General features: G+C 38.4%; 1 protein-coding gene across 1 annotated transcript in view; it reads right to left on the bottom strand.

Moving 5' to 3' along the window:
- Positions 1-6,150: 6,150 nt before the first annotated feature.
- The window catches only part of LOC134541174 (corticotropin-releasing factor receptor 1-like), a 163,618-nt gene continuing 151,035 nt past the window's right edge, over positions 6,151-18,733 (bottom strand). Inside the window, exons 10-13 of the mRNA XM_063384406.1 lie at positions 14,460-14,586; positions 11,790-12,013; positions 9,047-9,335; positions 6,151-6,324 (exon numbers count right to left, since the gene is read on the bottom strand). Of these exons, the coding sequence (XP_063240476.1) occupies positions 6,151-6,324; positions 9,047-9,335; positions 11,790-12,013; positions 14,460-14,586 (814 nt within the window). The remainder of the gene's footprint in view (positions 6,325-9,046; positions 9,336-11,789; positions 12,014-14,459; positions 14,587-18,733) is intronic.

The raw sequence follows: 18,733 nt of genomic DNA, 5'->3' as shown, positions 1-18,733 counted from the left end.
AATGCAGGTAAACAGTTTTATTGGTTTCTTTAAGCTCTGTAAATGCATTCATTACAAATCACAAAATAACACTTTTATTACTAACCATTTTGAAACACTTATCACAACATGGGTATTAAAAAAATTACAGTCTAGTTAATACTTTTCGTACAAAAGTTGACACAGCAAAGGTTTTCAACACTGGTGTTGTCTTGCTACAAGAATATATCTTCACTTCTTAAAATTTAAATATAACACTGTTAGACTTTGCTTGAAATAAATTAGTATGTATTGTACCTATATTACCTATGCAAAAGTGTCAAGCAATAAGTGGTTACAGATATAAAACGTATCTGTAAAATAAAATAAAAAGAGGGGGTTGTCTGTAAAGTCGGTTTACGGACGATAAATTTACGTGATAACGTCATAAGAAAACATTGATGAAAAATTGCATACTTTTTTAATTTTCAAATATTATTTACAGTTTTTTTTTGGAATTTAATTTAAAAAATTTGTTTAAATATAATCACGAACAATTAGTTTAAAAAAAGGCCCGCCTTAACCTGTTTGATATTATAGAATATTTTCTCGCACGGTGGTTGGCCGTTTCTTGCACGCTCGGCTCAGGCGGAACGTGGCAATTTTACGTGCGTGCAGCCGGCGTTCATCAATTTTTAAGACTTTACCACGTCAACAAATTTAAAACAAACTATTTCTACGATGGAATGTTATCAATACGTAACCGAAACACCAATGTCAAGGACTTGCTTTGATGCCTCTTTTGCACCGGAACAAAAAGGTTAACTTACGGTAATAAGCATCATTGTTTTCCCTTCTTTCTTTACAGTTTCTCTTGAACACCAAATAACAAGTTATGTTTCTCTGTTACACAAAGTTTAATTAAAAAAACACAGGATTTTTATTTTATTTTTGTGAAATACTTACGACGGGGTGTACTGAGAATATTTACAAAATTTATTACCTCCCATGAATAAAGCAATTGCGGTATACTTGGCATATCTCTACACACAGTAGAAGGAAAAGGAGTTTCCGAAAGTACGTTAGTAACATACAAGTCAATTGCTGTTTCCGAATAATAGCAGACGTCCTTTACCGATGCAGGCTTTATAATAGGAATATATGATTTAACTTCAAGGCTGTATTCAGTGATTTACTAGACGTCGAAGGATATCTGAATTATTTCGACGCTAACACGAATCAGTATGTTAAGAAATAATTTTTTTTCTGATAAAGATCTATGGCTTACGGGGCCCATCGTCTGGAATTGTCTGGCTTCTGGGTTGTAGTCGTATCGGAGGCGAAGATATCGCCAGGCGTTTCGGTAGAATTTGCAGTCGCCATCAACAGGGTGGCATTCACCTAATGTGGTTATTGAAAATTTCTCCTGCCAGCTGCAACTGTGTCGAATCACTCCCCTCTCATGCTATAGTGTTTAAAAGTCAGGATAACTTGCAATTACCTCGGTAGGTAAACGCTACCCTGACGATGGCCACTGCAACGTCGACCGAAACGTCGGCGAATGCTTCTCTTCAGCGCGGCTATGACCCAGAAGCCAAACAATTTCAGGTTTACAATTTTTTTTTTCGCTCTCGTGGTTCCAGGCCAATTTTTAAGTTTCCCACGTTCAAGGTAGTCATTTGACTGTCGTTCACAAACATAAAAAGAAATTTTTTGACAGCAGCTGGCTGGTTAAGCAATAGGCTCTTTCGTTTCATGAGCCCCTCAAAAGGCCACAACATTGCAAGAAAGGACTTGAGAAACTCATCCTTTCCCAAAAAGGTTGCATCGTAGATTCTGCAAGGTTTGTCAACAGAAATGTCTCGACATCTAGGTATCAGAAACAGCTTACGTTCGTTCACGTCAAATGAATGATTATTGGCCAGTACAACTGTCAAAATTATTGACTAACGATGATGAAATAAAATAGCTACATTCGTGTTTTACCTTCATTTTACGAGTTAAATATTCATACCCATAATTTAACTACTAAGAAAGTCATAAAAATGTATCTACCACTTAAATTAATATTTCAGAAATATCAAAATATATGAGTTTTCCTACATTATTCGAAGAAGTGTACGTGCTGAATTCAAGGGATCGCACATTATTGGGTGAAATTATAGATTTGTAAAATATTATAGCTCTTCGGATATCATGGCTGCGATGAATAATTTAAAATGACTACCAGTTAATGGCAAGAAATCGGCTAACTGTATACAAATATAAAGTCACATATATTTTTTTTTAATTATTGTGATTTAATACAATTCCATCGTGCAGATGATTGCATAAAACCATTATTTAGTTACATAAATTGCAGAAAAAAATGAGGGAATGCTACAAAGGCCCAATTGAGCGTTATTTTAGTGTCAATGTATACGTAAAACACCAACACATGTAAATGAGAAAAAAAATTAAAAATATTTTTAATGAGTCGTGTGTTTTTGTAAAATCAAACCACGGTTAAAAAAATAATAAGAGTGCAAACGAGATAATTCTAGAAACTATGAATATTGTCTCATTGCAGTTGTTTATGTTAAAAATTGTGTAACCTGGTGAATGATTTTTTTAAAATATTTTATCTTATATAGTTCCTTTTGCAAAAATATAACAAAGTTGGTTTTGTAATCGAAAACCAAAACAGGGCAATTTTGAAACTAACGAGATGGATGTTTTTTATTGGTAGGTTAGTTTCAAAATATAGTAATATGAAATTTAAAGGATACAACGGATAATGGATTTTCTTTCATGTAGTTTATTTATGATATATTTATAATATTTCATTAATCAGACTGTTAATCTAGCTAATTAACTCACATTGATAACTGTGCTGATTTCAAATTAATAGTAAAAAAATGCTACCCATTTACATATGTTATATAGGTTCCTTGATTACTAACATATTTAACTACATAATTTGTGAAACTGTAACTAACAATTTCTGTAACCCCCATAATTCGCATAATAAAATTAAATCTGGAGTGAAGAAAAAAACCATCTCGCGTTTTAATTTAGGCTAATAAGGTGTTGGTTTCTATGAAGTGTTTATTTATTAATATTTTATGGGCATTCGTTTCCTAATAAACGTTCAAATTTTAATTGGGGTTTTAATTTTTTGTTTAAATTAGGTACTTGTGAACATATAATATAATTGTTTTGGAAGTAAATATTAATTAACATAGTACGAAATAATGAAAATAATTGACTGAGCCACGTATTAAATAATGTTATAGCAATAAGATAAACAAAATAAATAATTACAGAATTTTCCTAAATCATAGGTAATATGTATTATCTAGTAAACTGATTTAAATAAAAGTAAAAAAAAGTTTTTGATGTGACGAGGTTTTGAACCACATCAAATATTATCACTAAATTATCACAAACGTACATTATACCACTTTTTTTTAATGGGTGGAACACTGGTAAGTCTTGATTGTCATAAGTGTGCATAAAAAATGCATATTCTAATATCTGTTGTTTTTTTTTAATTCCTAACTCGCTATAGAATGACTTAAGAAAAAAAAAGGGGGAGGGGAATATAAATATATTTTGTCTTATTTTCTTGTAAGTAAACAACTATCGAGGGTCGTCAGTTCTGTTTTGGTTTGGGTAAACATATATAACTTGTATTTTTACTCACAAAAAAAAAACTTTATATCTTCTTAAATTGGGCTTAAATTATCACGCAGTTTTTGACAGTTGTACTGTCGAATCCTTTGCCCTGTAATCGTGACATGCACAGGATAAGAAACAAAATCAGTCTGCCTCAAGTTTTTGTTTTACATGTTTGTTCGCACAATGTCAACATTTTTTTTGCGACATTACGCAGTCGCCGTACGATGTATTTTTTCTCACGATAAACTTGATAAACTTGATAAACTTGATAAACTTGATAAACTCACCAGGCACTGTGTAAGCACAATCTTGCCGAGTTGCAACATATCGTCTTCACGTTGGGGAAGGGTTGGTGGGGATATAAACTAAACGCTTCAAGCAAGCAATACGGCAAGACAGAATCTTCCAACATAGCGAATCCTCAGGAAGGATCTTGTAATCTTGTGCAGTGTCGTCTTGGAAACGTCCTTGTCACAAAATTACATAAATTTTTAGATAACTTGCAAAGTAGACGCGTGTGTCGCCAAAATGTCTCTAGAAAATAATAATAATAATAATAATAATAATAATAATAATAATAATAATAATAATAATAATAATAATAATACTGGAATGTGCTCCATAAAGCTCACAAAGTTTTTCCGACACACTGCCTCACTGGAACATTTTAATGTTTCAGCAACATTACAGATATTTATGTGAAACTATAATGCTGCATGTGGTACAGCAGAGAAAACGTTTCTCCTTATGCCCTTTTTTCACTGTTTATAGTTTTTTTCCCCAAGAGTTTTCTTTAGTTTCCCTAGTACTACCTGGGAAAAATAAGAAAACACTTGGAAATAGAAAAATTGTGTGAGGCCAGTAAACTGTTTTGTATAGACTATTTCATAATCCACAATGAACTATATTAAGTGATATTTGCTCATTGGCCATAATCTGTTATCTATATTATGTTAATTTGTAATTGCTTGCAAACTCAGTCAGAAAATTGGATAGTAAAAGTTATCAAATTGACCTAAGAGAAAATCGATACTAATTATTTACTTGTGTATTCTGGACAAGTGAACAGTGTAGAAAAAAAAAAGAATGCAAAGTGATGTTTGAAAAAAAAAAAACCTTTCAAATCAATAACATTTCCTCGAAAGCCTGTGTAAATAACTAAGAAAAAATATACTTATAGTAAAAATGATTTTTCTATTGAAGTTTCGATGCCGTAGAGCTAAAAAGTTGTCACTGTATAAATTTCTTGTAAATAAACTGTCAAAATATTATTTTGGGTCCAGTAGAGACAATTTCTGTGAAAAATACAAATTATATTCTCATTTGGATATTAGACAAATTGTTTGGCTGAATTGTAAGGCAACTATTACATGTTTATTTACGATTTATTTGTAGTATTTAAGAATACTGTAAAGAAAAACTATCCAAAAAATGGCTATTATGTAATACAATCTTTTTTTCCTGTGCAGTGCTGATCAAATAAATAATCAAAAAATTTACTTTTTTTATTTTGTAACTTTGGTAAAATTTTCCTATTGAAACATATGGGGCTTCTATAAAATTTAACACTGGCTCTCGTTGGAATTTATCTTCTCAATCCCTAAGTGAACTTAAAATAACAAATCTGTAAAAATTATACTAAATATTACAGGTAAAAATAATTTGAAAAATATTTCTTCATTGTTACAGGAATATATCTTAAATTTTGTTTATTTATTAGAAGCCTATTAATTTAAATCCAAATTACACAAAGTTTCAGGAACCCATCTGTAATTTTGTTATGCTATTTTTCAGGAACATACCTATCTGTTATGTTGTTTTGCAATGTTTCAGGAACCTACCTATCTGTAATGTTGTTTGGAAATGTTTCAGGAACCTTCATATCTGTAATGTTGTTTGGAAATGTTTCAGGAAGCTATCTGTAATGTTGCTCTGCAATGTTTCAGGAATCTATCTGTAACGCTGTTCTGCAACGTTTCAGAAACCTACCTATCTGCAATGTTGTTTGGAAATGTTTCAGGAACCTTCATATCTGTAATGTTGTTTGGAAATGTTTCAGGAAGCTATCTGTAATGTTGCTCTGCAATGTTTCAGGAATCTATCTGTAACGCTGTTCTGCAATGTTTCAGAACCTACCTATCTGCAATGTTGTTTGGAAATGTTTCAGGAACCTAAATATCTGTATTGTTGTGTGGAAATATTTCAGGAAGCTATATATATAATGTTGCTCTGCAATGTTTCAGGATGATATCTGTAATATTGCTCGGCAATGTTTCAGGAACCCATCTGTAACGCTGTTCTGCAATGTTTCAGGAACCTACCTATCCATCTGTAATGTTGTTTGGAAATGTTTCAGGAAGCTACATATCTGTAATGTTGCTCTGCAATGTTCCAGGAAGCTATCTGCAATGTCTCAGGAGCGTGTCCCGAACACCTGGCGCTGGCCGGGCGCGCACCGGGGGCCAGCTCGGCGAGGCGACGCGGGGCCTACACCGGGTCCCCGAGGCACGCCAGGCCACCGCACCCATGGCGTCACACGCACACGTCGCGGCTCTGCGTCTGCGTGTTGACGGCGCACCCGCCGCCGCCGCTGTCCGTGAGCGCCGCCCCCGGCCGGAGGCAGGGGCACGCGCGCCGCAGGAACGGCCTCACCGCGTAGTGCACATCCACGTTGGCGAAGCAGAACAGGCACGACACGCAGAAACCCTGCGGCACGACACGACAAACCCTGTGTCACGACACGAGAAACCCTGTGTCACGACACGAGAAACCCTGTGGCACGACACGAGAAACCCTGTGGCACATGAGCAACCCCGTGGGACGACACGCAGAAACCCTGTGGCACGACACGAGAAACCCTGTGGCACGACACAACAAACCCTGTGGCACGACACGACAAACTCTGTGGCACGACACGACAAACCCTGTGGCACAACACGAGAAAACTTTTGGGACGACATGAGAAACATGCAAAGAAAACCTTGTAACCAAAAGGTTCCTACTTCATGATGAAAGCCGGGAGAGACTACGGCGGCGGCAGAAACCTGGCAGGTGTGATTAGTTGGTTAACGTGTTCCTTAAAATTACACTGATGTGTTTTATTTTGCTTCTTGGAATAAGACATTCATTTTGAATTGGAAGTGACTCTTTACTAATATAAAAATGCTGGTTAAAATAAAGGTTTTATTGAAATCGTAACACTGATAAATAAACGGGTATGATATTAACAGAATAATTAAATATGTCATCATATAAATATTATTTTAATTATTTCATAGTTCCAAATATAATTATTACTTGTAGTTGTGTACCAAAAATAAGTAATAAACGACAGACCTAAAATTATATCACCATCCCCCAAAATTGATATCCATGGAATTTGTCATACCAACACAAAATTTAATTGCTCTTTGGATATTTATTTCCTTCAGGAAATTGTTGAGAAACTTTATGTTGAAAATAATGTTAAATGCAACCTTATTAATATATATATTTTTAACAGGGATGAATAGGAATTTAACAATGCTAAATTGGTTTAAACAGTTTTTTTGGCATACAAAAATTAAATCATATTATATTAAAACATAGAGATTAAACATCTGATGAAGTTCCACTTGCCGGTAGTGAGGGAGTCATGGAGGACACTGCTTAGTGGTCGTCATTGTCACAGTTCTGGTTTCCTGGCACCAGCTCTCTCGGAGAGCAGTTTCCCTGAGAAGGCGGAGAGTGGACCGTTCGGCCACTGTGACCACTGAACATGAAACTGCATTGGGAGAGACTATTGTGGTTGGAATCTGAGAGGTGTGGCTACAGTTGGTCAACGTGTTTGGGCTCATAGACACGTCCCTACGTCGTCACTCTCGCAAAATAGCCAGGAGCAACATGAAAGGAAGGCAAGGTGACTAGGCTGAAAAGATAGTACGAGCATTTTATACTAGCCAAGGGAAATGCGGCTGCTACAAAACACACACTCCAATAGCACTGAAGCTCTTTAACCAGGCACTTGCCTCCAGCTCTGTATCGTAACAAACAAAAAATTGTCTAAAAAACTAATGAAGAGAACAAGCAGTGATAAAAGAAAGCAAAGAATAAAAAAATGGCGGAGTGCCTAGCGACAGCATCTGACCTCGGCAGTGGCCTGAACTAGACTCTAGGGGGATGCCAGGATACGACCTCCGTACGCATGAAGGGGAATTCACACTACGGGAAACCACTTATTTAAAAAACTCTGGTGACCAGAGTATATTCACATTCTGGAATATAAACACCAAATTTACAATTTATAATTATCTAAACCATTCTTTAATTTAAAAAATCATCAAACATATAACATGTATTGCACCCACAAAAGACTGGTATTGGCTGCAGTGGTGTTGCTGGCATGCAGTATGAATACGGCTGGACCCCGGGATTAAATTAAGGGGACAAGGAGGTACAATGTCCAATTAAGAGATTCCCAAAGTGACACAGTTTATTTATAGTATTTTTTAAGCTTTAATCATTCCCCAAAATTAAGAAGATTGTACTGAAAAACAATAACTTGACATGGTGAACTATTTGTAGCTATCAGTCACTAAACATCAGATGCCAACATAGCAATATTATACAAATTGAATGATATAAAATATATTTAGTTTGAAACTGTTTAAACTAAGTTTGAATCCTTTGGTTTTAATGTTAGAAAATGTATGGTTAAAAATTCATTTAAACCTATATGGTATCTTTCAGTTTTAATGGTATAACCATTGAAACCAAATTGGCTTCTTTTGGTTTTAATGGTAGAGCAATTTAAACCAAGAAAACATATAGGTATTGGTTTTAATAGTATAAAAAATATGTATGGTTTAAAAACCATTGAAACCAAAATAGCATCTTTCAGTTTAATGTTGTAGTCAATGAAACCAAGATGACATCTTCACTTTAACCGATATTGCAGCTCTTGGTTTCAATGACAAAACCATCAAACCAAAATTGCATCTTTTTAATTTAATGGTAGGAAAAATATAGGGTTTAAAAAAAAAACCTTTGAAATCAAGATGTAAAATTTTGGTTTTAGTGGCAGCAAATATAATATATTGTTTGAAAACCTTAATGTCATCTTTTGATTTTAATGGTAGAAAATGACTTTTGAATCCAAGATAGCATATTTCGAATTTAATGATAGAAATTGCGGTTGTTTTTAAAACTGTTTAAAATCAAGATGACATTTTTCGGTTCTTATTCCTCTCATTCAGTAGCAGATCCAGAGGGGGAGCTAAGGGGCTCAAGCCGCCTCCAAAAGCATCTGGGTTCACTATTGTTTTAGTGCTTGCCTTGATAAAGCCTAGCCTCAGCTGGGTCAAGCCCCTCCCAAACCAAAATCCTGGATACACCACTGCTCCCAGTTACTTTGTTCTGTTGGGGAAAAAGAAGAGGTGGGAGACAGAACCTGCAGCGAGACGACGATGGCGGCGAATATCTGGTAGAAGTACTCGGCGGGCTCGTTGCGGTGCGGCTTGACCGGGATGAGCATGTGGTGCAGGCCGAACAGCGGCACGAGGATCAGCGTGGCGCGCACCGCCTTGCGCAGCCCCGCGGGCGCCGGGTGCGCCGAGCTGCTGTGCAGCTTGGTCAGCAGCACGCGCACCACGTTCACGAGGAACACGGCGCTCGCCACCAGCGACACCAGCACGGGCACCGTGAGGATCCACTGCGTCTCGCTCTCGTTGATCCAGCACCTGCGCTGCACAGCCGTGGGGGGAACTGTTGAAACCAATATGGCGTCTTTCAGATCTAATGTTAGAAAACAATAACATATTTTAAAAAAATTGTTGAAACCAAGATGGCATCTTTTGGATTTAATGTTGGAAAAAAAATTGTAATTAAAAAACTGTTGAAAACAAGATGGCGTCTTTTGGATTTAATGTTGGAAAAAATATTATATTTAAAAACTGTTGAAAACAAGATGGCATCTATCGGATTAAATGTTGGAAAAAACTGTATTAAAAAAACTGTTGAAAACAATATGGCATCTTTTGGATTTTATCTTGGGAAAAAAGATTGTTTTTAAAAATATGTTGAAACCAAGATGGTGTATTTTGGATTAAATGTTGGAAAAAATATTGTATTAAAAAAAAAACTGTAGAAACCAACACAGTTTCTTTCAGTTCCTATTCCTTTTACTGATTCTGTGATGTCACTATCGACACAATCTCTACACTCGTGAGGGAGGTGCTACTGGTCACCTTCAATGATGCCACACCAGAGCAGGTGTCATCTTAATTTTATTTATTCGAATTTTGTTTGGTGCAGTTATGGCATGTATGCCTTCTCGTACACTGAATCATATAATAAGTTATATCTAGAAATCAAACATAAAATTGTGTACTATCAAAACAAATTATTACAGCACATACTTATGAATCATCTACAATTTTAAACTCCAAGTTTATTACAAACATTAACCATATAAAATATATTTAAATACTACCCTAAAATGTAATATATAAAATTAATTTAAATTATTATTATAATATTATTATTCGCTCACATTCTCACACATACATTTATTCATTATTCCCTTGGTTACATGTCTGTGAATTTAGGAAGCCAATATTTTAGTAAGATTATTTTTAATATCTTGATAGTCTATTGGTACCTAGCATCCTGGTCCAGATTGTTCCAGAGGCAAGATGGAGCAACTTTTGAGGATTTCAACACTTTTTTTTGGTTAATGCATTGGTATTATCAGTTCATAATTTGATTTTGAACGGGTCCTAAGACTGCGATGCAAGCTCAAAAATGTACATGGCAGGCAGTGGCGCAACCACAAGGAGGGGGGGAAAGGGTATTTTGCCCCCCCTCTGAAACCTTGAAGTGGGGGCAAACGGGGGCAAAGAAAGTGCTGTATAATCAATTTTTAGATAATAAAACTGCTTAAATAGCACCATTTTCCACCCTGAAATACAAATTTTCCCGGGGGAGGATCCCCGGACCACTCATTCCAATAGAGGGGATCGATGATACTTTATAAAAAGATATATTGGAAATTTAGTTTTGCGCCCCTGATGGGAGGAATAAATATTGAGGAGTATCTGTTTTAAGAAGTTTGGTTCTCTTTATCCATGCTGCAATTTTTTTTTTATAAATGTAACTTTACCCGCCAAATATGCAAATAGTATATAAAAATAGTTTTGTTGAAATAAAATATCGTAATATGACAATATGGGAAAATCTGGCCAATTAGCATGAGCGAAGCGCGAGACAATTTAATGCATTGCTTCATTGCTATTTTCCCATCCATACCACTATATACCACTACTGTAATTATTATTCTCACACATTTAAAACACATTAACTAGAAAGTATGTAACTCAATGCCACCAGGTTCGCTGGCATCACTTGTCTCGCGTGCTCCTTACGAGTTTCCCATATTGTCCCTGTTACAATATTTGTTCAAAATCTGTAACTCAAATGTCTACTAAGAGAAGCCTAAGATGTACATCAAGTTCTGTCCTTGCCCGAACACGCCCGAATATTCACCTTCGGCCAACCTCGGGATTTTTTTGATTTTTGCGCAGGAAAAATTAATTCAAATATTAAAATATGGTCGGTTAGGTTAGCTACATTAAAACACTTTAAAACACTATACACGGTTAGTTAGGTTGGCATAGCTACATTAAAATAAACAGGGAAATATAAATATATATATATAAATAAACCCGAAGTTGGCCGAAGGTGAATATTCGGGCGTGTTCGGGCAGGGACAGAGCTTGATGTACATCTTAGGCTTCCCGTCTACAAATGTATCGGTGTTAAAAGGGTGCTGAAACAGGTCATACCCTTGTAAGGGCCCCTTGGCAACACCATTGAATTACAGGGGCGCAACAACAGGGGGGGGCAAGGGTATTATGCCCCCCCCCCCTCTGAAACCATGAAGTGGGGGCAAACAGGGGCAAATAAAGTGCTGTGTAATCAATTTTTAGATAATAAAACTGCTTAAATAGCACCATTTTCCACCTTGAAATACAAATTTTCCCGGGGGAGGACCCCCTGAACCCCCCGCTTCAATAGGGGGGATCGATGATTCTTTATAAAAAGGTATTTTGCCCCCCCTTTGGAAATTTAGTTGTTGCGCCCCTGATTGAATGTATATAATCTAGATTGCACATGTACATTACGGTGACGCTCACTGCCTGGTGTCGTCCTCGCTGCGGTAGAAGCGCGCCAGCGCGTACGCCAGCGTGATGGCGGCAGGTGCGCCCCAGCCCACGCAGTAGAACCACCGCATGGCCACCTCGTCCTTGACGAACACGACGACGAGCGCCAGGTGCAGGTGCAGGCCCTCGCAGAACATCCACATGTAGTTGGCGACCATCATGTACTGCAGCAGCACGTGCAGCAGCTGGCACGGCCACTGCAGGGAGAAACAACAACCGCCTTCCCTTCGCAGCGGCAAACTCCCGCGATGTTACAGGGACACTGCCATGTTTCAGTAGGTCAAAACTAGTTTTACAAACTTTTCCTGAAAGACTTTGCACATCACGTACTGTGCAGCAACTGACAGGACCACTGCTGGGAACAAACACCTTTCACAGCGGCACACTCCCGCGATGTTTCAGGGACATTGCAAAGTTTCAGTAAGTCAAAACTAGTTTTCCTAAACTTTGCCTGAAAGACTGTGCACATCATGTACTGCAGCAGAATATGCAGCAACTGACAGGACCACTGCTGGGAGCAAACTTCTTCGCAGTGGCACACTCCCGCGATGTTTCAGGGACACTGCCAAGTTTCAGTAAGTCCAAACTAGTTTTACAAACTTTGCCTGAAAGACTGGGCACATCATGAAATGCAGCAGAATGTGCAGCAACTGACAGGACCACTGCTGGGAGCAAACCCCTCTCGCAGCGGCACACTCTCGTGATGTTGCAGGAAAATTACAAAGTTTTCAGTAAGTCAAAACTAGTCTTTCAAAACTTTGCCTGAATGACTGTGCACATCATGTACTGCAGTAGAATGTACAGCAACTGACAGGATCACTGCAGGGAGCAAACTCCTTCCAGCAGCATATTCCTGTGATTTTTCAGGGACATTGCCAAGTTTCAGTAAGTCTAAACTAGTTTTACAAACTTTTCCTGAATGACTGTGCACATCATTAACTGCAGTAGAATGTGAAGCACCTCACAGGGACACTGTGGGGAACAAATTCCTTCGCAGCATCACATTCCTGTGATGCCGCAGAGACTTTAAGAAGTTTCATTAAGACAATTTTTAAATTTCTGGAAAGTATCTGAAAGATTGTGCTCCATGCAGGTGCTGCATTTGGAACCACCACAGCAGGAGCAAAACCTCTTCGCAGCATCGCATTATGGTTATGTTGGCAGGGACATTGAAATGTTTCGATAAGTCGATGTTAAATTTTCTGAAATACAAAAGATAGCATTATGCATGGCAGCCATTGTAGCCAACGGGTCGTTACCACAATGACGAAATAACAACTGAATGAATTTGAGTGTGTTTCTTAAATGTACCTTAACGCCGAAATACCACAATCAAACCTAACGTTACCTAACCTAACCTAGCGTAATATAACCTAACTTAACCTAGCCTATCCTAGCCTAGCCTAACCTAACCTAGCCTAACCTAACATAGTCTAACCTAACCTAGTCTAACCTAACCTAGTCTAACCTAACCTTTGTGGCAGTCCTGCAATGACATTTTTCGGCGTTCGTGTATTTCGGCGTTGTGGTATTTCGACGTTGTGGTGCGTCCCCGGAGCGCCAACTCATTCACAGCAACATATTTCCAAGATGTTGCAGAGACATTTCGATTTTTCAGTTGCCAGTTCACAGCCTAGCGCTTGGGAGGGATATAGACTTTTACACACCCAGCGAGCGTCGAAATTAATCATCCCACCACGCCAACACAGATAGGTGCGTCCCTGATTAGGCAGGCCCCTTCGGTCATACGCACACAAATAATAATCTTTCTATACAACTGACCTTCGGAAAAGAAATGGCTTGTTTGTTAGATACCAATTTACCATTGCTGGCATGTGGATGGTGCCCGAGTTTTTAAGTAGAGTTGTAAAAGTAACGAAAAAAATAGTACCCGTATGTATTCGTTACTATAACAATTAGTACTCGTTACTATCGTATCGTTACGTTACTCGTTACTTCTATTACCTCCTAACATGCTATGTTATGTTAGAGCAACGAATCGAGTCGTATTTCGTACGCGTACAGTATAACGTCGCGCCGTCGCAACATTCGTAATTTGTAGAAAACATAACTTATACATTACATACCAAACTGCGTAAGGTGCATTTCTTTTTTTTTTCTTTTTTTCTCTCCGTATTTTGAACCAGACTTGTGTTTAAGTCATTCTAAAATTTAATTTGATTTAACCCTGCTAATGTGTTCGGGTCCATTTAGAACCAAAACAAATTTAATTCCTTTACAAAAGTTAAAATAATTGTGGGATCACACTGTAGCTCAGTGACTTTGCTTATTTTGTTGTATTTTCTTGATGTCATTTGTATTACAAATGTTTTTAAAAAAATAGGTGATGAATCAAAAATTTCATTAATACTGTGTTCGGGTCGTTTTGGACCCTATTGTAAAAATATACATATATATATATAAAAAAATGCAATTATCAGATAAATCATCAATGCTAATTTTTCCAAACAAGTGAAAGAATTGTTCAAAGTGTAGAATTACAAGTGAACTGTTACATACTACGAAAAAAAAAAAAATGCTAGTAACGAAATGCGTTCGTGTGTGTAAACGTTTCGTTACTCGGCACTGGACGGCGCACCCGTTACTCGGTACCGAATACACACGGTTTGCTACAATGCTCACCTCGTTCTTCTGGATGATCTCGGGTGCCTCGACGACGCACAGGTACCACACCACCCACATCACGTTGTTGGCGGCGAACGAGAGGAACAGGTGGACGTGTATCAGGATCCTCGTGCAGTTTAGCGATCTGCAACAACAAACACAAACAAACACAAATGACAAAAAAAAAATTGGTTGTCTGTAAAGTCGGTTTACGGACGATAGTTTAACGTGACAACGTCATAACAAAACATTGATGAAATGATAGCATACTTTAAGAATAAAATTGAATCATTTTTATTTTTATAATAATATAATGAATACTTGAAATTATACTAGTAATCATATTTTTAAAATGCAAGAATAATTATCCTTTATTACCGAAATTGTTGTTGTAATAAGCAATGAAAAACACATTAACTTTTCACTTCACTTTATAAACAGTCGACGAAACATTTCACGTGTAGATGTAAGTTGTGTGCTGCCGCTGTCTTTCTTCTTCTCGAACGCATAGGCCAATCGAGTGAAAGAGAGATAGATGCGGCGCAAGCATACAATGGGCGTAACGGGACACAGCGTAACGGAACAATGTGCGTAACGGGACACAGCGTAACGGAACAATATGCGTAACGGGATACTTTATCATGTGTGCAGCCGGCGTTCATCGATTTATTAGACGTTGTCACGTCAAAAAAAATGTGTAAATGAAATTTTGTGAATGTCTGTGAAATTTGTTTTTGAAGTGAAACTTCTCTGCCGAAAGTACGGAAATTTTCGAGCGTTACGAAAATTCCGATCGCACGAGGGGAATAGTCGGGTACGTGGTTGGGGGAACCAGTTTTTCGTCAGCGGCGACGCCACTCCAACGCATGCGCTAGCGGTCGAATGGGAAGACGGTCCAATGGAGAAGGGGGGATAGGAGCATTCTGTATGCTGGTTGTAACGGCCAGTAAGGGAGACGGCAGGGGGGGAGGTGGAAATGACGCAGCAGCGACGTAACGATGCTTATGTTTGTCTACTCCTCATTTTTTTAAAAATATATATTTGAGATCATACCCGCAGCCTTACCATCCTCGATTATTATCTCTTGTTCAATTAAAAAAAAGTCTTCGCTGCCGTTTACGGGTCCTGATCACTGTGCCTCGGCACAGTGCTACCGCCCCTGGTGTGCCGCCCGCCACCAACAGACAAGGGGAGGAGGGTGTGCCGTTTATCCGGAATTACCGAAGGCGAGTTAATAATAATGCGCATTACGTGCTTTTGAACCCATTTATTAGGATTGCTCCTAAACATAAACATAGCGTGTCGCGCGACTGTGGGTCCGTCCTCTCTCTGTGGCTGCCCAGGGCTTTGAATATATATATATACTGTATAGAAGTCGCCAGCCCAGGTTAAAATTTCCAATACGGTTTTGAGGTAGTTGGTTAATTCACCGCCGCAATCCGCCACCATCTCTAGGGCATAGACTTGTGGTGGTCCCTGGCGGACGAGTGCCGAACTCTTCAAACACCCCTTCCCCCTCCCGTTGAACGACCTCGAGCTGCAGTGAATGATGGGTGAGGGGTGCGGGGTATGACAGCAGGCGACAGCGCTGCGCTCTAACGTGTAAATAACAACTAAGACGATACAGGGCGTTACGGCAGCGCACTGCAGCGGTGAAGTTCCCAAGCTGCTCCTCATACGCTTCTGATAAACGTAGAGTAAATCCTATCCACTCGCAACTTCTATACAGTATATATATTCAAAGCCCAGGGTGTCCACAAGGAAAAAAAAGTATATTTCGTACCAACTTTGGCGAGAAAAAAGTACTAGATTAGAAAAAAAAAGTACTAAAATATAATCTGTTATGGTTTTAACAATTTAGGAAGTTATTATGACATTGCAATGCTCGAACTTAAATATCACACCACACACACATACATTCCATAGTTTTTTTTTTTTTTTTTTTTTTTTTTAAATAATTACGCTTAATAATAAAACATATTGGAGTTACTATAATATTATTATATTAAAGAAAAATGTACTATATCTGTGCTAAACCACTAAAAAAGTTATAAAATTACTATATCTAGTACGAAAGTACTAACTGTGGACATCCTGTGGCTGCCTCCTCCCGACTCCCCCCTGCATCTAGCCAACGCCAGAGTTTTGCGCCGCGCGGCGACCACTAGCCAATGGCGTGCAGGGAGCTACCGGGTGGGGCTACACGGACGACCCACTAGGTGCACCAAAGACCTTACAACTAATAATTTATCTCTATCTACACATAACAAGCAAGAAGTTTCACTTCTGTCGTACTACACGCACAATTTTTTTTTTTGACGTGACAACGTCTAATAAAACCGATGAACGCCGGCTGCACGCACGAAAGAGTGTCACGTTACGCACTTTGTCCCGTAACGCTGTGTCCCATTACGCTCATTTTATATAGCTCTTTGCTAACCCGTTCCTCCTAGCATTCCTGCAGAGTCCGTGGCGCAAATATATTATTTTTGACTGCATCTTGGTGTTGGGTAAGCCATTTTCCTTCACATCATCCTTGAAACACTCTCATTCGTTTCCTACTTTTCCTATCATCGTCCTATCCTTAACAGAATAACACAGATTGGAAGAAGTAAAATAGCAAACATCTATAAAAGTTATAGTTAAAATTATCTCTTCGTTAAAGTAATAAACATATTTGAATTAATGAGTGCAAATAAAAGTAAATTTATCAATTAAATTGTAGATTTCATTTCACTCCTTCTTTGTATCCAAACAAAATAGTGATAATTCAATAAAAATGATTCAATTTTATTCATAAAAGTATGCGATCATTAAATCAATGTTTTGTTATGACGTTGTCACGTTAAACTATCGTCCGCAAATCGACTTTACAGACAACCAATTTTTTTTTCCGTATCTTTAATGTAGCTATCCTAACCAAATCAACCGTCCACAATGTTTTAAAGTATTTATAATGTAGCTAACCTAACCTAATTCACCATTAGTTTCCTTTCATCAACACCGCCATATTTATTTACAATGAACAAAAAAAAAAGAAAACCCCGCAGATGCACGATCGGGCGTTTTGCTCTCTCGTCTGTGAAAAGAAGGCTTCCCGTACGCCCAAGGCCACAGGTGGTGGCGCCTCGCTCTGTGCCCCCGGGGGTGTTTGCGCGCTGTTGTGCGCTGGTTTCGGAACTCTTCAAGGTCACTACGGCAGAAGGTCGTCGCTCAACGCGAGGGGAAAAACAACGAGAGCAAAGCCTCGGGTTCTGTGAACCACGCATGGAACGCAAACGAAAGCCACCGACATTAAGTAACCCACGGTCGTTTAACACCGAGTTGGAGGGGGGGGGGCATAATTGTATCCCCTTTGGAAAGGGCCAGTGGCTGTTCCAAGGTGGGGGGGGGGGGGGGGCACCAGGGGCAAGTGCCACCCCCCCCCCCCGAAAAACCAGTTATCTGCTACATTAATATTGCCGACAAAAATGATTGTTTCTGAAACAAATAAAATATTTTTTATATAATTAATGAATTTCTTGTAGAATCATACATTCTGGTGGTTGGTTGTTATGTGTAGTGCGAGTAGATTAAATACAAATTTAGTAATATTGAGACATTTTTTTTCTCTGGCTATTCTGAAATACTAGTGTGCCACCCTCCGAGGTGAACCTCTGGATCCGCCACTGGAAAGGGTACTTTTTCGTACTTTTGGTGGCGGTAGTGTAGCTGGGGTGGAAACTGGATGTGCATATTTGCATTAAAAACAGAAACATTTTTAATACATCGGAAAGGGTACCTTTCCAGTTTCTACCCAGCTACACTACCGCCACCAAAAGTATCAAAGGTATCCTTTCAAAGGGGATACCTTTCCAGTGCATATTTGCATTAAAAACAGAATCATCTTTGAGAAATCGGACAAGGGTACCTATCCAGTTTTATTTTCTGCTGTGGCATTGTACAGAAAATCCTGAAAGGTACCCATTCAAAGGGGATACCTTTCCAGTGCATATTTGCATTAAAAACAGAAACATTTTTGAGAAATCGGAAAGGGTACCTTTCCAGTTTCTACCCAGCTACACTATCGCCACCAAAAGTATCAAAAGTACCCTTTCCAAGGGGATACAATTCTATCGTCCCGTTTACCGAGAAGGCAAGTCGTAAACCCGTTGCTAAACCTACAAATCGAAATTTACAAAACAGTTTAAAACCAATAACCCGCGCAGGCTTTCACGGCCATTGTCTGAAGTGGTTCGGCTTCTGGGCTCCCTGACGATGGTGATCGAAATGTTGACCGAAACGTCGGTGAA

This window comes from Bacillus rossius, chromosome 18 (assembly GCF_032445375.1).
Source record: "Bacillus rossius redtenbacheri isolate Brsri chromosome 18, Brsri_v3, whole genome shotgun sequence".
NCBI classification, from domain to species: Eukaryota; Metazoa; Arthropoda; class Insecta; order Phasmatodea; family Bacillidae; genus Bacillus; species Bacillus rossius.
This window is presented reverse-complemented; position numbering and strand designations above follow the sequence as displayed.